The sequence below is a fragment of the Panthera tigris genome, chromosome B2 (assembly GCF_018350195.1).
Source record: "Panthera tigris isolate Pti1 chromosome B2, P.tigris_Pti1_mat1.1, whole genome shotgun sequence".
NCBI classification, from domain to species: domain Eukaryota; kingdom Metazoa; phylum Chordata; class Mammalia; order Carnivora; family Felidae; genus Panthera; species Panthera tigris.
In genome coordinates, this window is record NC_056664.1 from 123,138,729 (window position 1) to 123,159,648 (window position 20,920).

The 20,920-nt window shown below is 47.9% G+C and overlaps 1 protein-coding gene across 1 annotated transcript; it reads right to left on the bottom strand.

The window, feature by feature from the left end:
• Positions 1–16,611: 16,611 nt before the first annotated feature.
• Positions 16,612–17,430, bottom strand: OLIG3 (oligodendrocyte transcription factor 3). The gene has a single exon (XM_042985355.1). It carries the CDS (start codon positions 17,428–17,430, stop codon positions 16,612–16,614), a length of 819 nt encoding a protein of 272 aa, XP_042841289.1.
• Positions 17,431–20,920: the final 3,490 nt, after the last annotated feature.

Below are 20,920 nucleotides of genomic sequence, written 5' to 3' on the forward strand. Positions count from 1 at the left end.
ACATCAGATTACGAGCTCTGGAAGGCCCAGAAACTTTATCAACATTGTTTACTGCAGTATCTCCAGACCTACCACACAGCCTATGCACACCCCATCTTCATTATTTAATGGAAACATGTTCTTTGTCTTCAAAGAAATGCAATTTTAAGCGAGTATGTAAGAAGAGATAACCCTGGGTACAAAGAAAGCAATATACACCCAGCTGTTTATTCCAACTGATTAATGATAATGAAACACCAGTGAAAAACTCCGTATACAAATATAGAGAAAGGGCAAGTTTTTATCTTATAAAAGGAAAAAAAATAATCTTAATTCTTCTCCTTTCAATGCTCATTTTTAAAGAGAAATAAAAAATTGTTCTGACACACTGCATACAAACTTCTATAAACCTCAACTTTTATAAAACACTCTGCACAGGCTGCTTTGCTGTTTTCGTAAAAACTGGATTTTGGGTATAACTCATGAGTTATCAGTCAGGCATTCGATAGCAACCTGTTTTCCTAATCCTTTCATATTCCAAGGGCAGGTCGGAAAGGTCACTCACATGTGCTCCTATCTGGGGAGTATTAAAGTGTCTTCCTCCCTGTCCATCCCCCTCCCCATACCCTACTTGAGTTCTACTCCTCCCACCCCCACCTGCCTAAGGCACCCCCACCAAAATTACATACATACCTACAAACACCCGTGCATATGTAAGCTTGTATTTGGATCACACAGGGTATATATAATCAGTCCACAGGAATACAAAAGGGTTTCTGCTTAGAACAGAACAACGTAGCATTCTGAGCTCTCAGGCAGCTGTGACCTCCTCAACTTCTCCTGATCTTCCCTCCTGAATTGCATGGTCCATAGAGCAAGTCTGGGAGGTTAAATGAAGGCAGGGTAGTTCTCCCGGCTGGAATAATTCCCCTTCCAAGATTCATGTCTTCCCAGAACCCGTGAATATGATCATACTTGGAAGTAAGGTCTTTGTAGATGCAATCAAGTTAACATGGAGGTCATACTGGAGTAGAGTGGGGCCCCAGTCTAATGATGAGTGTCCAGAAACACAGAGATGCACAGAAGACAGAAGAAGAGATTGGAGTTATGCAGCCACAAGCCAAGGAACAGTTGGGGCCACTGGAAGCTTGAACTGATGAGGAAGGATTCTTCCATAGCCCCGTTGTAGGGAGCGTGGTCCTTCCAACACCTTGGTTTCGGACTTCTTGCCTAAGAGCATGAGAGAATACATTTCCATTGTTTTAAGCCAGCCAGTTTGTGGTGCTACATTATGGCAGCCCCAGGAAACAAATACAAGAAGTCTCAAAGGAGATATTGAGCAAAACTGCTTAAAATCTGGGTCTTCCACCAAAGGAGCTTGCACATGGTTGGGAGATCTGGTGGAGACCTGGCCAAAATCCTGGCTGTGGAAAATTCACTGGTCTCGATGCTCTCTGTCCATAGCCCTCAGAACCCGGCTGAGCGTGCCAACAGCCGAAGGTCAGGATGAGGCTTTGCGGATTCTAGCAATCCTTTACGAATTACACGGCTGGCAACAACTGCTTTCTAGGACTGGATTTCTGAAGTTTGCCGCTCTTGGCAGTGGCTCAGTAGCTCTCCATTCATCCTCATCTGCCTTCCACGTGCTCTCAGAGAATCACAGGCGATTAGAGAAGGAAAGAGCCTTAAGACCATTCATTTTCATTCATCTCTTCACAGAGAAGAAAACAGGCTCAGAAGAGTTCAGTGTGTGAAGTCAGGTCACATGGCTCTGCTGGAGCAGAACTGACACCAGAATCCGTTCTCCTGACTCCAGATACCATTTTCTCAGATAGTAAATATTTGCCAGCGTCTCTACTGTTCAAGGCCCTGATCCCAGTGCTTAAGGAGATCTAAAGAAGAATGAAGAGCCAGCCTCTGTTCTTAGAATTACATTCTTAATTATGTAATCCATTGTTTTATGTCTCTCTCCCCCTCTGTAATGAGGCTTTTTGAGGGCAGAAGTTGAGTCTTTCTTTAGTGATCATCAGATATCAGTCTCTATATAGAGAACGCCAGACATGTATTTTAAGGAGTTGGCTCATGTGATTGTGGAGGCTCCTAAGTTTGAAATTTCTAGCACAAACCAACAGGCTGGAAACTCAGGCAGGATTTCTATGAGAAACCTTGTGGTTTGTTTGTAAGTCCTTTAACTGATTGGATGGGGCCCACCTTCTCTGGAGGGTAATCTCCTGCACAGAAAGTCAAATGATTGTAAATGTTAATCACATCACGACTGGACACTGTAGCCTAATCATCACACATCTCCACCATCTAACCCATCCATATATGCCAGTTCCCACCACCTGGGTTTCTCTAGCCTCAGTTTGTCCTTCAGGTTCCAGCTCATGTGTCCCCCGTCAGCAGAGCTCTCCCTGACTTGCAAGTCAAACTCAAGACGTTCTGCTATTTGGATTCCTTCATACCTCTCCTTTCTACCTTGTTAATCTATGTGTTGTTTGCTTGCTTATTTTCTGTCTCCTCCCTAGAACGGGAATAGGGAGCCTTATCAGCCTTGTTTCCCACTTTATCCCAAGAAACAGTTTGCAATATGGTTAAGATCATGGACATTGGAGATGGGCTGCCTGAGTTTGAATTTCACCCCTGTCACTTAATGATGATGTGTCTTTGGGGAAGTGACCCAATCTTTCTGGGCCTTGGTTTTCTCACCCTTGGATCTGGAATAATAATAGCATTTAACTCCTAGGGTTACTGTAATTGCTAATTGAGTTAATAGATGTGAAGCAAGGAGGAGAATACATGGCACATAGCAAACACTGTGTGTGCGATCTATTTACTATTGTAGTAGAAACTTAGTTAATATATAAATTGAAAAAGATGAGTGAATGGATTGAAGGGCTCCTTGGCGACTGGCCCCTCTTACCTGGACAGCACAGCATCTTGCTTTGCTCTGCTCTAACCACATTCACAAAGAGGAATTCTGTACTCCAACTGCACCAAAACTTCCTTCAAACCCCCTCTTCTGCTTCTGGATGTTTTTCTGTTGTTGCCCGTTGTCCTACTTGTATGCTTGACTAGGAGTTCAGCTTGATACACCCCCAGATGTGGTGAAATGCCCATGGGAACTACTGTTGTGCCCTCTAGCATAGCATTTAGCACACTGTTTTGTCATTTGCTTGATTATTTTCCCCACTGGCTTGTAAGCTTCCTGACTGCCAACATCACATCTTTCTTATTCCATGCTGTTCCCCCAGAACCCAGCACGGTACCCAGAGCAGGGCAAAGCTCACTGAATGAGTGAATGACTAAAGCAAAAAAAAAAAAAAAAAAAAAAAAAAAATGCCAGGACACCTGATGATTCTCTAGAAACAAGGCCTCATTACGAAGGCAGTGGAAGCCACTGGAAAGGATGGAAAACTTATGTAAGTTACCATCAACATGGCTACCAGGAAGGAGAGGGAGAAGCCAAAGAAATAGATCAAGAGGATATTTACAAAAATATAAGAGAGCTTTTAAGTAGCACCAACTTGGAAGTAAGACAGCACAGGGTTCAAAATGCAGTTGTACAATTTATGGTCTGGGCACCCTTTCCAGGTTACTTAACCTAACTCTTACTCTCCTCATCTGTAGAAAGCAGCTACCGATACTATCTTGACAGATTATTGAGAGAATAAATGGAATAGCACTGCATGTGATTCATTAAAAGGCAGCGACTATTAATAAAACACACAGAAAATGAAGCAGTGAGGGTAATAAGGTGGATCTTTCCTCTTAATTTTATCTATAATTAAACAACTTTAAGTTATAAAGTTGTTTTCTAGCCCCAAAGGTACCTAGAAGCATATGTGATAAGTGCCCCTATTCCAATGTAGCTATCTTTTTAAAATAGAAATAAATGTATCTGGACTTAAAAATCTGATTTGGACTTTGTGATTTGGTATCATATGGGTAGCACATCTCATAGTGTGAAGGGAAACCGATACAGTTACCCATCCAAAGCGTGGACTGCCTCTATAATATTTCTCATTCAATGGATTTGCAAAATGTTCCCTACGCACCTAAGATGTTCCAGACACTTTGCTGGGTCCTGACTTATAGAGTTCACATTCCAGTGGGAGAGAAAGACAAGCAAATGACTCCAGGTGGTGAGCTCTGTGAAGGGAAAGTACATTGGGCTCGAGGAACACATGGGAGGGTTAAGTACTCTCCAGAGAAGTAAGAGTAAGCTGGGAAGCAAAGATTGGATTAGGCTAGGTAATGGGGAGTAAGGTGGAAATAAGTGTGCCAGGCAATAGGGTTTGAGAGGCTTCCATTTAGATTTGAATCCATCTGCAAAGTATTCTTTCAGAATGAGCAGGAAGTTCCTTCTTAAGAAAAATCTTTACTACTTACTGTAAAAGACACAGTATAATAGGTATATAATAATGTAGAATATGAAATATAGTAGAATATAATAATGAGAGAATATAAATATCTCTGCACCTTTATAATTAAGGGGAAACTTGCTTCTAAGCCCAGACTAATAAGGCACTGATCTGTCTCAAATAGGAGGCCAGGAAGCTTGAGAATTCCTGCCCATGATTACTAGCTTTGAGGTTGAGAAAAGAGAATGAAAAAATAAAATTATCATAATAACTCCAAGAGGCCTGCATATACATGTATCTCATCTCCCACCAACACTCTACCACCTGAAGAAACAGGTGATAAAAATCTTGTAATAATATCAGCATCGAATCTAAAAGAAAAAAAATCATTATTCCAGTTGACCTAGAATGTATTCAGTTTGGAATCAAATAAGACCATCCTCTGAAAAATTTATTCTCCCTGGATTCACTTTACTATATATTAAGAGATATGGGGGGCCTGGCTGGCTCAGTCAGTAGAGCATGAGACCCTAGATCTCGGGGTGGTGAGTTCAAGCTCCACATTGGGTATAGAGATTACTTAAAAATAAAATCTTTAAAAAAAAGAGAGAGAAAATACGAAGTCATAAGAATAACAATACACTGGTAATGGCATAGAAACAGACTAATATATCAATGGCATAGAATAGAGGGTTCAGAAAAAGACCCATGAATATATCAAAACTTGATATAAGAGAAGGTACTACCAGAAATCAATAGGGAAAGAACAGGTGTGCAGCATACAATGTTGAGAAAATTGGGGTATCATGTATAGAAAAAAACAAAACACAAAATTAAGGTATTAGTGTGGGAGAAGATCATTGTTATATTTAAAACTTTTAATATCTAAGTTACACAAGAAATTCTTGAAAAACAAAAAAGCTTTTTTTATGGAAAAATGAGCAAAGGATATTGGTTATATATCTTGAGAATATATGTATATATATATATATATATATATATACACATATACACACACACACATAAATATAGATAATTCTTGAACAGATGCTAGACTATATACAGTCTACTGCAGTATATGTGATACAGCGAGGGACACAGTATGGGAGTACTTAGCAGAAGCCAAAAGTAAAAAATGCTACGTATTTGTAACTAGTAGATAAATAAGTCCTAGAGACCCAACACATAGTACAATGATTACAGACAACAAAACTATATGATAAACATTAAACTTGCTAAGTGATTGATCTAAATCGTTTTCAACATTAGAAGAAAATCATAATTATGTAAAGCAATAGAGGTGATAGTTAATGCTACAAGGGCAATCATATGGCCAAATAACTGTATCAAATCAATCCATTGTACACCTTAAACTTACACATGATGATGTATGTCAAATTTAAAAAGTGGGGAGCAAGGGGCACCTCGGTGGCTCAGTGAGCTGAGCGTCCAACTTCAGCTCAGGTCATGATCTCGTGGTTCATGGGTTTGAGCCCCGTGTTGGGCTCTGTGCTGACAGCTCAGAGCCCGGAGCCTGCTTCTGATTCTGTGTCTCCCTCTCTCTTTGCCCCTCCCCAGCTCACATTCTGTCTCTCTCTCTCTCTCTCTCTCTCTCTCAAAAATAAATAAACATTAAAAAGTGGGGAGCAAGATGGATAGATCTGAAAACATAAAGTTGAGTGGGGAAAAAAGAAACAGAAGGAGGGCTACACTACAATCCATATGTAAATTAGAAATAGGTCCACACAAAAGCAACACTGCTTATTTTACAAGGATTTTTACATTTCATACACATCCAAGACACAACCGTGTCTGTATGGGAGAAAGGAATAGACAGTGGCTTTGTCTCAAACGATAGTGTGCCATTCGCTGTTTGCTATCATTGCTAATATAAATATTTCCTTTAAGTTAAAACATACGCCGTCACCTAGAAGGGCATGCTCGTGATAATGCTGCTTTTGAAAACTAAGATCTTTGGAAATCCTTTGGTTCTGGAACAACCTTCCCTGGAGCTCAGTTTTCTGTAACATAATACAGACTGCGAGTAAAGATATTCTAAGAGCACTGGGGCTTCCTAGAAGCCAAAACTTGCTGGCGGAGCAGGCAGATTTCGTGTGTGCAAGGCTAAGGGACCGCAAACCTCATGCTCCCCTAAAGCAACGAAGTGGCAAGAGGAAGCGGACAAATAGAGCGGAGTGATAAACTGGAAGGGAGAATAGAGACTGGAGGCAGAGAGGAAGAAGAAAGCAGGAAGATGAGATCACTGAAAAGCAAGATAGTGGAAAAAGGAAGAAAAGAAAATTAAAGAGGAAGACAGAGGAGAAAGAGAAAATCACACATAAAGCTTTCATCTCTTGGAAGTAAACCAACAAGTTCCTTTTTCTAGAGTAGCGTCGTAATGACCTAAAGCCTATATATGTGAGGGTCAAAGCGTAAAAGTCATTCTTGGTACTATGCTACCAGCAGAACTGTCTTGCATTTTTAATTTTTTCTAATGTTTATTTATTTTTGACAGAGAGAGAGAGAGACAGAGCTCCAGTGGGGGTGGGGCAGAAAGAGAGCGAGACACAGAATCCGAAGCAGGCTCCAGGCTCTGAGCTGTCATCACAGACCCTGACCCGGGGCTTGAATCCACAAACCTTGAGATCATGACCTGAGCCCAAGCCAGACACCCAACCGACTGAGCTACCCAGGTGTCCTGAGAAACGTCTTGCATTTTTTAAAAGGTGGCCACCGTGCTTCCTGCCTTACCTGCCCCACTGAATTAATCCATTTCATCCCTTCTTGGCTGATTCTATGCCCCCATCTCTCACGAATGATTTTTTTCTTTCAAGCCTAAAGGATGGAGAAACACTGGATTTCAGGGAATGAATTTTAGTTTCAACAAACTCTAGAACATCCTTTTATACCATGATGGCATATATTTTATATAAGTAAACTCCACAAAAAATTTCAAAGACAGTTAATTCTAGAAGAAGAAAAGAGTGGTCAAGTGAATAACTATAAGGAAAGCATCTCACCTGTCACTGTCCCCTTCGATGAGGTTTAGGGTCTATAGAGTGAGAGTTCACGGAGCCACAATTAGAAGAGTGTTCTCCTATCCATTTTTACCTCCCTCCTCTCTGGTCATTCTTCAGTTCAATCAGCATCAGCCAGTTTAAGGACATGTTCACATTCGATGGAATTGTAAATAAAACTATTGTCCCCCCCCCCCAAAAAAAATAGTTCTCTCCATTTTTAATATGTTCCCAAAAGATTTTACTTTTAGTGTTTTCTTCAAATTACAGTTCCCTAGTAAATTCTTTGTATTGAGACCTAATATTTACTATGAACACTACAGTGCACGTTTCTTCATATTTTCCACTTTAAAACTTGTCCATACCAATCATGATGAAAGTTACTTGTCCTAAGTCAATGTACTCTGTGGCCCCGAAGAGAGCAAAGGTCTCAGTGAAGAGCCTTGGAAAGAACACTCCACAGGGTAAGGAAATGCTAGAAAATCAAGTGCCTAAGGGTTAAAAAACAACAACACAACAACAAAAAACATCTGCAAGTCAAAATGCTCTTTGGGGAGAAGCGTTAATAACTGACTGCATTAATCTCTGCAAAGCAGGAAAAAGGAAATGAACCCTTCTCTCCCTTGCACGGTCACTATAATTTCGAAAACTACTTTATTCAATCTTGGAGTCTGACTTATTCATCTTATAATCCTAGTAAAAATTGCAAACAAATTGCCTCCTCTACTTCTAGTATGCCTTCTCGCTTTCGTAGTTGTCTGTTGGTTATAGGGTACCGCGGGGAAAAGTCCGGATCCTGAGAACACCGTGGAGTACACATGCAAAGATAGACTTTTGTATGGATTTTACTGAAGGGAAGAACACTACTGGGGCTACAGAGATCACAGTCTGTCCCCTGTGTCTGGATCCCCTTTCTCACATAAGTGGGATGAACAGCTAGCCATCTGGAAAACCAAAACATAAGGTCAACGTTGACTGGAAGTCAAGCTGAGTTTAAGTGATTAATCTGTTCTTGAGTCACTCGATCTTTACACTTTTCCAATGACAGAAAAGCGTATGTTTGCCACAAGTCTCAGTGAAACACAATTATGGGCACAAATCTGATGCCAATCACCTTTGAGCTAACCTGCCTCATGTCCGTGCCTTCTATTGATTAGCTCACATACCACACTGGGTCCAGTAGTCTGTAGCTTCCATCAACAAATGATCCTTAAGTGATGGTGGATACAGCAAACCCGATGGCTTGACAGACTCTTTCTGCTATTGTCTACTTCAGACAAAGAACTGATATTCAAAGCGGGTCATGCCCACATCTTGATCACTTCCATAGTCCACCTCTAGAGTTGCCCCATTTCATTTTTCTGCTATGTGTTATTTAAACGGGCCCCTATGGGGTGCCTGGGTGGCTCGGTGGGCTCAGCAATCCACATAGGCTCAGGTCATGATCTCACAGTTTGGGAGTCAGCATCGGGCTCTGTGCTGACAGCTCAGAGCCTGGAGCCTGCTTCAGATTCTGTGTCTCCCACTCTCTCTGCCCCTCCCCTGTTCACACTCTGTCTCTCAAAAATAAATAATATTAAAAAAATTTTTTTAGATGAGTCCACAAAGGCCAAATGGATAGCAAATTGAAACTGATACTTTGTCAATTAGTGTAGAAAATAAATGTTTTATGTGTATCGACTTCCTTAAAGAGGCGCTTTAAAAATCGAATTTTTCTGCTTAACTATCTCTAATGCCAAATCAACTAAATGATTGCTCAGTTTTGCTTGGGCTTAAGTAGAGTTTATAACTTTTTTATTTTAGAAACATATGTACTTGCATGACTAACATATTCACCTTACAGATGTGAAAAGTCATGGAGAATATTAACCCAAATCTACCTCCTAAATTTTGATTCTCTACTTTATTCTGTATTTACTATGACACTCAAATTTTTCTTCTTAGGTTTAAATTATTAATAGAGAGAAGATGGAAAAGATGACCAAAGTAAAATGTGTTCACTGATGAAATAAACTGTAATTAGTATTTTTAAAAAAAAGATTGGATCAAAGAATAGTCAGAGTCTCAAAAAAGATAAAGAAATGCGACAAGCGAGGATACGGGGACAGGAAAGTCCTACAAGATCTTCTTTAACTTCCGTGGAGGAACCCCTGGCCTCAAGCTTTAAAGACTGCTGAAAGCCCCAAAGTGCTCCCTGGGATCTTCTCTGAGGATCCAGCAAAGATTCAACAATTGTTATGCTGAATCTTTGTGTGCTAGGTGGGATTATTTATCAGGGATTTTGTTTTGTCTGGGATTTCAATGGCTCAGCCCCAGCTGTACATTTGGGGACAGACCCCAGCTTCAATCAACGGAGGGTTTGTAGCCATCCTTTCGGAAGCTTCCCTCCCCCTGCAGGGATGGAGTAATTAACAGACCATTAAGTCAATTCTGCTTTATTGAGGGGGACACTGTGCAGGTCATTTCTTGGAAAACTTTTGTTCTTGAAGGAAATTACAGGATTGTTTTATGTTTGGAACACAGCCTGGTGAACTCCGGAGTCGAGAGGCTGGCTTCTGTAGCTCGGGGACCCACGGAGACAGGAAGATAATGACTCTAATCCCATTAAAAAAAGATGTCTCCCAACCTCCCCCTCCTTTTACTTTTTCTTTTAAAAACCAGTGAAAAGAAAAACGATTTGCTCATTTGGTAATAACTAATGGAGACATGAATTACGGAGATGCCCCAGACTGAAGTTTATCTCAGTGTCAATAAATCTCTAAACAACTGCTAAGAAAGTAAGTACTGCCACCATTGCTTCTTTTTATTTCCATATTAATCAAAGGCATCTGCTCCTGTCCTTTCTATCTGGGAGAGGGAATGCGCAGCGAGCATTCTAGCATCTGAAAAGGCCTCTAGGAGAACGTGGTTCGCAGCGCTCGTGTTTTGTGCGGCCAGGGGACTTTTCACCGCCGGGCTTGGGTGACCTGTCTTTTCTCGCAAGGCTCTGAGGGCCTTGAAGCGGGGGGGCCATTGCTTCCGCATTTGAATGCGTACTTTTCTTGCTTTTGTGCTCATCATTTTTCTCCGGCGCCCCTGATGCTTCTGGCACAGCCAAAGCACCCAGAAAGTGTTCATTGCTGAAGCGGAGGAAACTTCCCAGGACCCAGCGTCAAGGCTCACTTTGCTGGGGTGCGCTCGAGCGCTCTATGTTTACATGGGTTGGAACTGATGTGAATTTCCTCGTCCTTTCCCGGAACAGACAAGCGGGGTGAGGGTGGGGGCAGTTGAATAACCAGGAGGAGAGAAGAGTCTCCATTAAATGTGCTTGCTCCAACCTCTATCTCCTCGCGTGCGGTTCAGAATTCTGCCTTTGGCAAAGATGCTTTCCCGGGCACCGCAGCCCTGCAGAAAGCGGAGGGGGTCCCTCTCAGAACGGGGCTTCTGGAGTTTTCCAGGCCCCAGGGGAGATGAAGCGTGCTTGAGAGGCTCAAGCACTTGCATCTTGCATGTAAATTGCGGCGCCCCGGATCAGATCAGACCCCGGCTGCTGCACTCTCTGAGTTGTCCATAGCAGACTGCGAGGGAAAGACGGCCGGGGATCAAGTCAGGGCCAGACGAAACCCCAAAAACTTTCGGGAGCAGCTACTCCAGAGCTACCTCACAGAGCCTTAGGCCCTGTCTCCTCCCTGTCCTCCTGGGGAATGAGAACCCCAGCCACTCTGCTGCCACTTGAACCCCAGGACACCGCAGCAACGTCCAGGCCCCAGCTTTGAGTGCCCAGGTCTGCGTCTCCCCACCCCCTTCTCTGGGGCTTCAGCCCAGCAGCCCCGGCTCCCCCGGACCTATCCCCTAGGGCCCACTCCCCGGACGTATTGAACTTTCTCTCCCCAGCGCTGGCTGTGCGGATAGAGTCCACACTTGGGTGCAGAAGCCCGGGCAAGGCCGGAGTTTGGATCAGAAGCAGGGACTCGATGCCGGGGGCTGTGGCCCGGGTCCGCCGCGGAGAGCGGGGAGGCTGCTCCTCGGTGAGGTCCCCAGCGAGGAAAGGCGGCTGGTGTAGGCGCTACAGCCGGGGCCACCCGGGCAGACCCGGACCGCATCTCCTTAGCAAAGTTCACAAACCGTCACCGCGGGGCTGGGCTTGGGGGGCTCAGGGAACAGAAAGGGAAAAGCGCTCCTGCAGCTCTCGGTCCGAGTTTAGATTTGTTTGTTGTCACTGCCTGCTGGCTTTTCTCCCTCCCAGTTTCCATAAATGCTTAGGTATTTCGAGACACTTGCAAGTGTTGGCGCCGTCTGGGTTGGGCCTAGCTCGGCGACGTCCCTCCCTCGTTTATCTGCCTTTTGTTACCTGTGCCCCCGGCTCCCTCAGCCTGCCAGAGTCGGAGGTCAGGGCGCGGGGACTGTCACTTCCCACGAGACGAGGCCCCAACCTGAACAAGCTGTAGTCTCGGCGCCGACCCCTTCTGCGTGAGGCCCCAGAACCTGATGCAAAGTTCCGGGACAGTTTCTGCAGCGCGGGGCCCTGACGCCGGCTGGGCTCGTGGCTCATCGCCACCCGGTGCAGGAGCGCGGAGGGAGGGGCCACGCGTCCAGCGGGTGGGTGGCACCGCGGGAGTCCGGCCCCGAGCGGGTCCCGAGGTCGCCACTGCTCTCGCCCTCTTCCCCGCGCCCTTCCCCGCACCCACCCTCGCTGGCCCCCTCGCAGCCCGGCGACCTCGCCTCCCCGGGAAGGGTTCACTGAAAACGGACACGCCACTAAAAAGCGATCCCGTAGACCTGAACCTTCGGGTTTGGGCTCCTCCCAAACCCTGCTTGTCAGGGAAGTGGGTACAGGAGAGGCTCAGAAACTGCGAGGTGGAGAGGTAGGGACGCCCATTCTCCTGCGGGTTTGCGGAGAAGCAGGCGGAAGAAGAGGGTGCGTCTAGTTCACCTGCCGCCCCACCTCGGCCCACTTCTCTCCGAGGACACTTCCAGCGCCCTTCTGCCGCGCCTCCTGCTCTAGCTGAGCTCCCCAAGCCTGGGCGTAGCGGGGCGAGCTAACCAGGAGCCGCCCACATCCCCGGCGGCCTAGGTCGGCGCCTGGCCCCGACGTCCCCTCCTCACTACTCCCCTTTCCTGCTCCGGCCGAGAGCCACGGGCGTGGGGTGGCCTCGGGCCTCGGGACGACAAGGGTCCGAGGGAGAGATGCAGGGACTGGAACCCTGCGAGCCAGGGACTAACTCCTGCAGCTCTGGGTACCTCCAGAGCAGGGGAGGGGTGAGGCTGAGCTTCTGCTGGGGCGCCCACGGGGTCGCCGAGGTTCCACCGGTGCCCAGGCCCCAAGGCCTGTCCCCAGCGCCCAAGGGCGGCAGAGAGGCAGGAGCGAGTGGGGAGGGGGGGCAGGTTGGGAGTCCACCCTTCAGACGGAAGGTGGGAGGACGAGAGTGGGGCCCAGAGTTCCCAGAAGAGACCTGGAGAGGCAGTTAAATCTTGTTGGCTGAGCGAGACGCTCAGAGAATCCGGGCTTTTGCAATTTCTGCTAAGGGTGTCAGTGGAGGCTATGAAACTTCGCTTGACCCAGCTACTTAGGGGGAAAAAAAAGTTTGAAGACACCCAAGTCCTCTTCCTGTAGGAGTTAGGAAACCTTAGGCCGCCTCCCCCAGCCCTTCCTGGAGATATAAACCCAAGGTCCCAGAACCTTGGGGAGGAGGCTGTGCTCCTTAGAAATAAAGTTCTACTGTACCCAGCTAAAGCCGGCATGCTTTCCCTTTCTAAATGTGACTTTCTCCCGCCCTTAAAGTTCGGCCACCTGCTTAAAGCCCCGCGAGGCTTTTATAGAGTGCAGGACTCCTCAAGCTATCACCGCCCACGAGGATTTCATTTGGCTGTTCTTTTAAATGCGAAGCAACGTTTATTCTGGAATGAAGGAATCCTCGTCGCGTTTCTAGATTGAATTAAAAACCGCCTTAGACTTCAGAACTTTCGAGAAAGCAGCAAATTTACAAGGGGGGTGGGGAATCGGGTCAAGAACCTTTTTTCACCTTGGCGGACATATACTTTTGCTGTTGGCGTCAGTAATTCGAGAATTTAACGGGAATTGCAGGCAAGAGTCGCCTGCAAAGTTACATCCCCAAGCGGACCAGCTTGCTTGGGGACAAGACCTTTCCCTGGAGGCCGGTGGCTAATGTTTCTTCCCAAAGAATCAAGAAAATCCAAACAATCTGGCTCTCAAATCATTTTTCTCGGTGAGTTCCTGTCCTGTTCTTAAAGGAATCCTTCCTCCCAGTCTCTAGCCCAAAGGAGTTTTTGTAACAGAGGAGTTCAGCCTGGCTAGGGGAACTTCCCAACGTTGGAAGCAGTGTCTCCTTCCTGCTTCGGCTGGATAATTCAAGATAGGATTCCCTCGCCTGGTGGTTCCTTTGAGTGTAGTTTCCCAAGAAAATGGACCTTAACGGCTCTTTAAATTGACCACCGGATGTATCTAAAGGGATTGGACAGGCAGCACCAACTCAAAATTCACCATTCCCTGGTATAAGGAGTGTGGCTTTTCTCCTTTAAGCTTCAGCTCTAGAGAAGGGGTGAAGCTCAGCTCGAAGCCAGTGGTCAGCACTGCTGTGGTCTTCCCCCAAGACCAGGCCTTTGGAAACGGGACTCCAAAGAAGCAAGTAGCTCAGGGGAAAGTCGTTTTCCTGATTGATGAAACTTCTCCCTCCCTCCCCTTTTTAAATAATAAGCTCACCCGGAAAGGCTGGAGGGCTGCCTTGTGTTGGTTTCAGATAAATCCTCAACAGCTCTGTCCTCACCCAGAGAAATGAATCACACTTGGGAAACAGACGATTATTCCCCCATTTGTCTGCGAAAACCAGGGGAAATAAGCACCCTCCACTGGAGACCCTCACTTTGGTCTTTCTCCCTGGCAGTGGGGGAGCTTGAGGGGATGGGGGACTTGGAGGAGACTGAGTTCAATAGAACCTGGACCCACAGAGATGCCCTCCCAGGGGCAGGCAGTGGGGAGCCTAGGGAGGAAAGGGCAGATAATTCCTAGATGTGCTCTCCCTGCTGGATCCTGGGGAGAGACAGCTCTGTTGCTCTGCGGTGAAAACCATCAGCTTCCCCTCTTGAAGAGGAGTTTAAGCCTCAACCAGCTGCCGGTGATGTTACATCTAACCCAGAGACCAATTCCGAGGTGGTATATTTCAGTCAGGTTTCCATTTTCCTTAGTGAGAAATACAGGCTTGTGCCATGGGAGTCATCATCACTAGGACTTGATTCCTTGTCCTGCACAGACAAACAAATAAAACCCTCTTGCTGGATTACTTTTGCTTATACAAACTATTTGGAAGTGTTATGGAATTGGTGAGGGATGAAGAGAGAAAAGGAATTGGTTAAAATGACCCCTGTTTTAGCCATCATTTATGTAGAAGATGCCCAATGTTTTCATCTAATCAGACCTGCAATCTAACGGAGGAAAGAAGGGAGAATTACTGCTATAAATCTTCCAGATGCTAGGACTTAAGAAGTGGTTGGCCCCATCCTGAGCTCACCTTACAAAGCGGCGTGGCCTTCCCTTTCTCTCTGGGGCCCACTGCCCAGGGGGCAGGAAGAAGTGTGGGTACTTGATTATTTTCTAGGATGCCCTCTTTGTTGACTTTTCAAACATATAGTGGATTTTAACCTGCTTATTTTTTTTAAAGGCCACACGGCCAATATAAAGTGAAAAGAACTTAACTTACTGCTTCGTTCCTGCCAGTTGTCAACACAGCGGTGCAGCCACTGCCTCTCATTTCCTGTCACTCTGGGTTTTCAGATTACTTTTTTAAAATCTCAATTGCTGACTTTATGAGTGCCTGATTACTGCAGAGAAATAAGGAGCTCAAATATCACAAGGCTACCAGTGTGGACAATGCTCCTATTTGAAAGACATCTGGTTGTAATAATTAACACCAATTTATCTGACCTTTTTACCTGTGAAAGACCAGAGAAAAGTCTTTGTATCTGCCCACCCACTCAAAATCTCTCACCCACTGCCAGGTACACCTTACTGGGTCCACATATTCCTTACCCACTATCCCCATCTTCAAAAATCTTAGGCAAAGGCAAAGCCAGGATTTAAAGGTTCTTTTTTATTTGAAATCTCATCCAGAAACACTGGTTATTAATAAATATATCATAGTTATCAAGAATATATAAAAAATAAAGACAGGTATTGTCTTTGAGGCCCTAACAAAATATTTCAAGCAAATGTTCAGGAAAATAAAAACGGCACCCCTCCCCAAACCATGATAACTTTTCAAAGCTGATGATAGAGAGAGCCAACCCCGCATGCAGAATCGCTGAGCAAGGGGGGAGGGGGGGGATGGGGCAAGCTAGTAGAGGGAGCCCAGGCTCTGGCAATAGCTGGCCCCTAGAACAGCCTTGGGATGGAGTTTGGGAATGGAGTTCAGAGGGGGTGGGGTGGGGGAAGAAGCGCTTGTGCGTGAGTTTGGGTCTTTGCACTCTGCCCCCTTTTTTTTCATTTCATACAACCACAGACAGATATATGGATACTTCGGAGAATTCACTAATAAATCCTTGTTACAAGGAAAATGGCATCATGGCCTGCACAACATGTTTCGAGAAGATTCATTTAGAAGCTTGCATGCATTCTTTTGACCTACACTGCGTCTTAAGGAAAACCCACATAAGAGATGTCATGCCCTGGACCGGGGTTGAGATTCAAAACTTGGGTCTTGATCTCTCTCTCTCTCTCTCTCTCTCTCTCTCTCTCTCTCTCTCTCAACGTCTCTAGAAAAACAACTGCGGAGAGATAGTGACAATCGTAATTGCATCCATCTCCAGGAAATATTTACATCTGTTTTTGCACAAAAGGGATGTTGTCTTTTCCAAGGTGAGAACACAGAGCCAGAGAAAGCCAACTCTAAAGTCCCTTCGCAAGTTTTTGACCACACCGATCCCGTCTTTACACAACAAATGCAGTTTTGACAAGAGCCTATGTAAGTGAGAAGCACCGGCGCGGCATGGGGAAAAGAAGCATGCATGCAAAACACACGAAGTCTGGTTCGAGTCCCCCTTCGTTACCACCTAGAAATTGCAGTTTGGTTTTGGTCCTTTCCTTCCGGGAGGTCAAGCGGAGTCTGAGGTCTCCGACGGAGTGGGAGGCCGCGGGACCCCGCGCTCACCCTCCCGCCGGCCGAGCGAGTGCTCAGCCTCCCTCTCCCCTCCCGGCCCGACACCGCAGTCCCTCCCGCCTCTCTCCCCTCATCCTGGGCAGCTGCCGGGCCGTCCTCTGCTCACTTGAGCAAGTCCTTGGACTCGGCCGACAGCCGAGCCATGTTGGCGGTGGAGAGAGCGGAAAGGTGCGGCGGCGGCGGCATCTGGCAGATGGTGCAGGGGCAGGGCAGCCCGGCCCAGTGCTGGAAGCCGCTGCCCAGCTGCAGCGCGGGCGGCGTGGAGGGCGCCTTGAGCAGCGAGTGGGGAGGTCGGATAGTGCCGATGGCCGGCAGCGAGGCGGCGGACAGCGGCGACGAGCCGTTGCCGGACGAGAGCGCGCCGCCCAGGATGGGGTGCACGGGGTGCACCGCGTTGGCGGCGTGCGCGGGGTGGCCGGCCGAGTGGCCCACGGTCCCGCAGTGGAAGGCAGAGTGGTGGCCCCCGTAGATCTCGCCAACCAACCTCTTCATCTCCTCCAGGGAGCTGGTGAGCATGAGGATGTAGTTTCTGGCCAGCAGGAGAGTGGCGATCTTGGAGAGCTTGCGCACCGAGGGCCCGTGCGCGTAGGGCATGACCTCTCGCAGCCCGTCCATGGCGAGGTTTAGGTCGTGCATCCGCTTGCGCTCCCGACCGTTGATCTTCAGCCTCAACTGCTGTAGGTCCTGCTCCGACAGCTGCTTCTTGATTTTGTACTTGCTGCTCTCGCCGGTGGCCTTGGCGCCGGCCCGCGAGAGGCTTTCCCCGGGCATCTTCTGCACCATGTCGCCCTGCGTGGAGGAGACCGAGTTGAGACGGCTCTCCTGGTGGTGGTGGTGGCGGTGGTGGTGTTCCCTCAGATACATCTCATCCATGTCCGGCGATGAAGCTCTGCTGGAGACAGAGCTCGAATCAGAATTCATTTTATTACGGGGGATGCGGCCCTACCGCGGGGAGGCTTTAGGTGGGAAATTAAGGAAAATCTTGAAATTAAAAAAAAAAAAAATCTGCACAGCCCAGCGACCCACTTCTCAGTGGCAAGACTTGAGAAGAAAAGCTGAGGCACTGCCTTTCCCCGCCTCTCTCCCTCCCCACTCCCTTCTCTCCGGTTAGGCTGTTTCCTGGACAGCGGGTTGGTGTTTGCTGGGACTAACCTCACGCTGAAAAAGAGGGGCTTTTATAGAGCTGCGGCGGAGAAAAGAGACAAAAGGAACCCTCCTATCTATCCTGGGCTGGTTAGGACGACGTGCCGTCATTCAGGGCGGTGCGCTTTGCTGTCCCATTTTGCAAGGATTCCTATTCATATTCATTGTGGGGCCGCCCTGGGACACCTCTGCTCCGAACCGCTAGGAGCCCCAAGGCACAAAACCCTCTCTGATTGACACACTCACCGCTCCAGCTCGCTCCTTCCTGGATTTTTTTTTTTTTTAACTTCTCTCCCCCTCCTCCCCCCCCCAAAATTTCCCTAACCAAATCACACCTAAGGAACCAACCGCCGGAAGGAAAGGGAGCCAGGCAGTAGTCGGAGATTCCTCCGGGTTTCTAGAGAGAAACTGAAACATTCTCTTTTCTTCATAGCTACTCCCAAGTTTTCGGGAATGTGAGCAAAAGAAGTCCTAATGGAACCGTGTCAAGGACAGAGATGCGGTTGGAGGGCAGGTTCCCCGCGCCAGGGGGTGGGCGCGGGGGTGGAGGGAGAGGGGGACCTCGTGTCGCTGGGCACTGCCTGAACTGGTTGGTTATTAGGTCTCTTTTCCTAAACACTGATACGGTGTTCATTTTGTTTATTGAGCCCTTCTGGCCTAATTGCAATGGGACCTCCGTTTGTGGTGAAGGGCTTGCCCCGACACTGTTATAGGGATGGGTTTTCTTTTCTCTTTTTTTTCTCTTTTCTTTCCTTTCCTTTTCTTTCTTTCTTTCTTTCTTTCTTTCTCTCTTTTCCCTCGTTTAAATAGATTACTGAAAGAATTTGCTTTGTACAATTCTCTAACTTCTTAGACCTGGACCTGAGGAAAACAAACAAACAAACAACACCAAAAAACAAAACAAAACAAAACAAAAACAAAAACAAAAACAAAAAAACCAAGGGGAGGGGAGGAAAAATGGCGGAGTAGCCAGGGAGGGAGTTAGAGATAGGAAGGGTTCCCAAGAACTCCAGAGAGATTGTTCCTGCCGGGGCTACCCCGCAGCCCCCGGACCCTGGCGCTAACAGAAGCTGGTGGGGCAGTCCCGGTCGGGAGCTGGCGCGCAGAGGCGGGTAGCATCTGCAGCTCGGTGCCACTGGGCTGGGGCCGGTGGGTCCACAGGGTGGGGAAAGCGGGTGCTGAGGGTCGAATAAGAAACAACGTGTGTTTGTGTGGGCGCGCGTGTTCTGCAGGGAAAGGATTTGGAGAGCCCCGTAGGCGTGCGCGCGTGGGCACTGCGGGCCAGTGCTCGGTGGATTCTGGGGATAAAGAGGAAGGAGGCCTGGAGTTTGGAACCTTCGCTTCCAGGGCGGAGGTCGACGCGATCTTTCTTCCCCCTTGCTGTGTTTTGTCAATGGGACTAGCTAAACAGTTGAGGGGCGGGAAAGCAGAAACCCTCGGGAGCCCGCGGGAGGCCTCTAGAAGAGCCTGGGCACCGCCACGCTCTGGGCTCGGAGGAACCCAAGACAGGTGCCAGGTTGTAGTCGAGTGGATGCAAAGTGTGAAACCGAAACAATCCCGGAATCTCTGGCAGTCAGGGCCTCGGACTGCGCGGCGCAGTCAGTGCATATCTTTGGGACTAGCAAGGTAGAGGAGGCCTCACTTTGCCTCCACTTTGTGGACAAAGTGGAACGGCCAACAGAGAGGGTTGCATGCCTAGCCCGGGAGTCTGTAAGCTCTGCGAGGCTTTGCCTCTTTGGCAGTCTCGCCTCGAAAGCTGCGCTGGCAAGTACCAGTAGGATGGGGAGACGCAACATTGGAGAGGATGCTTTTCTGCACTGAACTTCGCTTCTCTGTAAGAGAAGAAAATGGACGAGAGTCCCTCCTCAACGCCAGGACCTTAGGGCCCTTGAAGACTGGACTTCTATCCTCCTACCGCCCCCACCTCCGTAGAAGGAAGATTTTTTTAAACGAAGAATCCAAATGATTCGATTTGGATGTGGAAAGGTTGATTGTCCAAAGGCACTTCTAATATCCCAGCCAAAGAAATGTTTCTGAATTCACCAGACCCGTCCCTTTGAGCTCAGACAGCGACATCCACCGAACTGCTTATGAGAAAAAGGCTTCCAGAACATCAACATGTATTCGGACAGTCCTAGGTGATGGTGATGGTGGAGAGGCATGGTCCAGACCGCCGCCCCCAGCGCTTCTCTGCTGCTCACGTCGGGTGGCGGGGGAACCCTGGGAACCCCACGCTGGAGGAAAAGACGTTTCCCAGCCTTTGGGCCAGTGCACAGGCCCGGCCCCCGCCGCCTCCTGAGCCACCTTCCTGACCCTCGGGCATCGACTCGGGCCTTTCTCTTGCCCAAACTGAGAATACTGTAACTCAGTTTTTATTTCGGGAAGTAGCAAAGTCTAGTTAGAATAACTGATTACAAATGAAGGAGTAGAAAAAGTTATGCTGCTAAAGGCTTTTTTAAAAAGCATTAAAAAAAAAACTTCCAATTTTCTCAGTGGGCAATATGAAACAAGGTCTAAAATTTTCTCACGTTAATCGAGGTGGCAGGGAAAAAGGGAAGCTGGCCTTGAAATACAAACTGGAAACTCACTTTCGGACTGGAAAGACCAACACCAAGCTTCTGGGAGTCCGAACCAGAAGCCCCTCTTCCTCGGCGCCGCCTTTCCGCCGAGTGGGGGGACGCAGCCCCTGCGACCAGCTCAGACGGGAACTGCGCTAGGCTGGAAAGGGGCCCCGGGCCTCTGCCTACAGACCCCCTCCCCCTCTAGCGGGTTTATAGCTCCGGCAACGCGAAGGTAGATGTGCTTGACCTGGCAGAACTGCGTGTCCAGGCCGAGGGCCCTCGGCCACAGTCCAGGACGCCGCGCGCCCTCTCCTCCCCGCTTTCCCAAAAGGCTTCCACAGGTGAATGTGAAATGGTCCAAGGTCCAGGGCCCCAGTCCGGCAAGCACTTCTGGCGAGGCCTTACAGGGGCCCAGAGTCTCCTAGGAGGCTTGTTCCCTATTCCCTATATTCTGTAGGAATTAACATCAAGAGGAGGAAGAATGAACGAAGGAGCCACAACTTTGCTCTCCATAAAATGGGTTGATACCGAACGGGGCGCAAAAGGCAGAGGAGCCCCAACTGGCTGTGCAGGCGCTGTCCCCAAGAGTTTGCCTAGCGAGGTCGCTTTGGACTCTGAGGGTGAACCGGAAACCTGCGCCCAGCCCCGAGCAGGAGCAGGCGGGGAACTTAGAAGGGCGAGCTGCGCGAGTTCCTTCAGAGAACAGT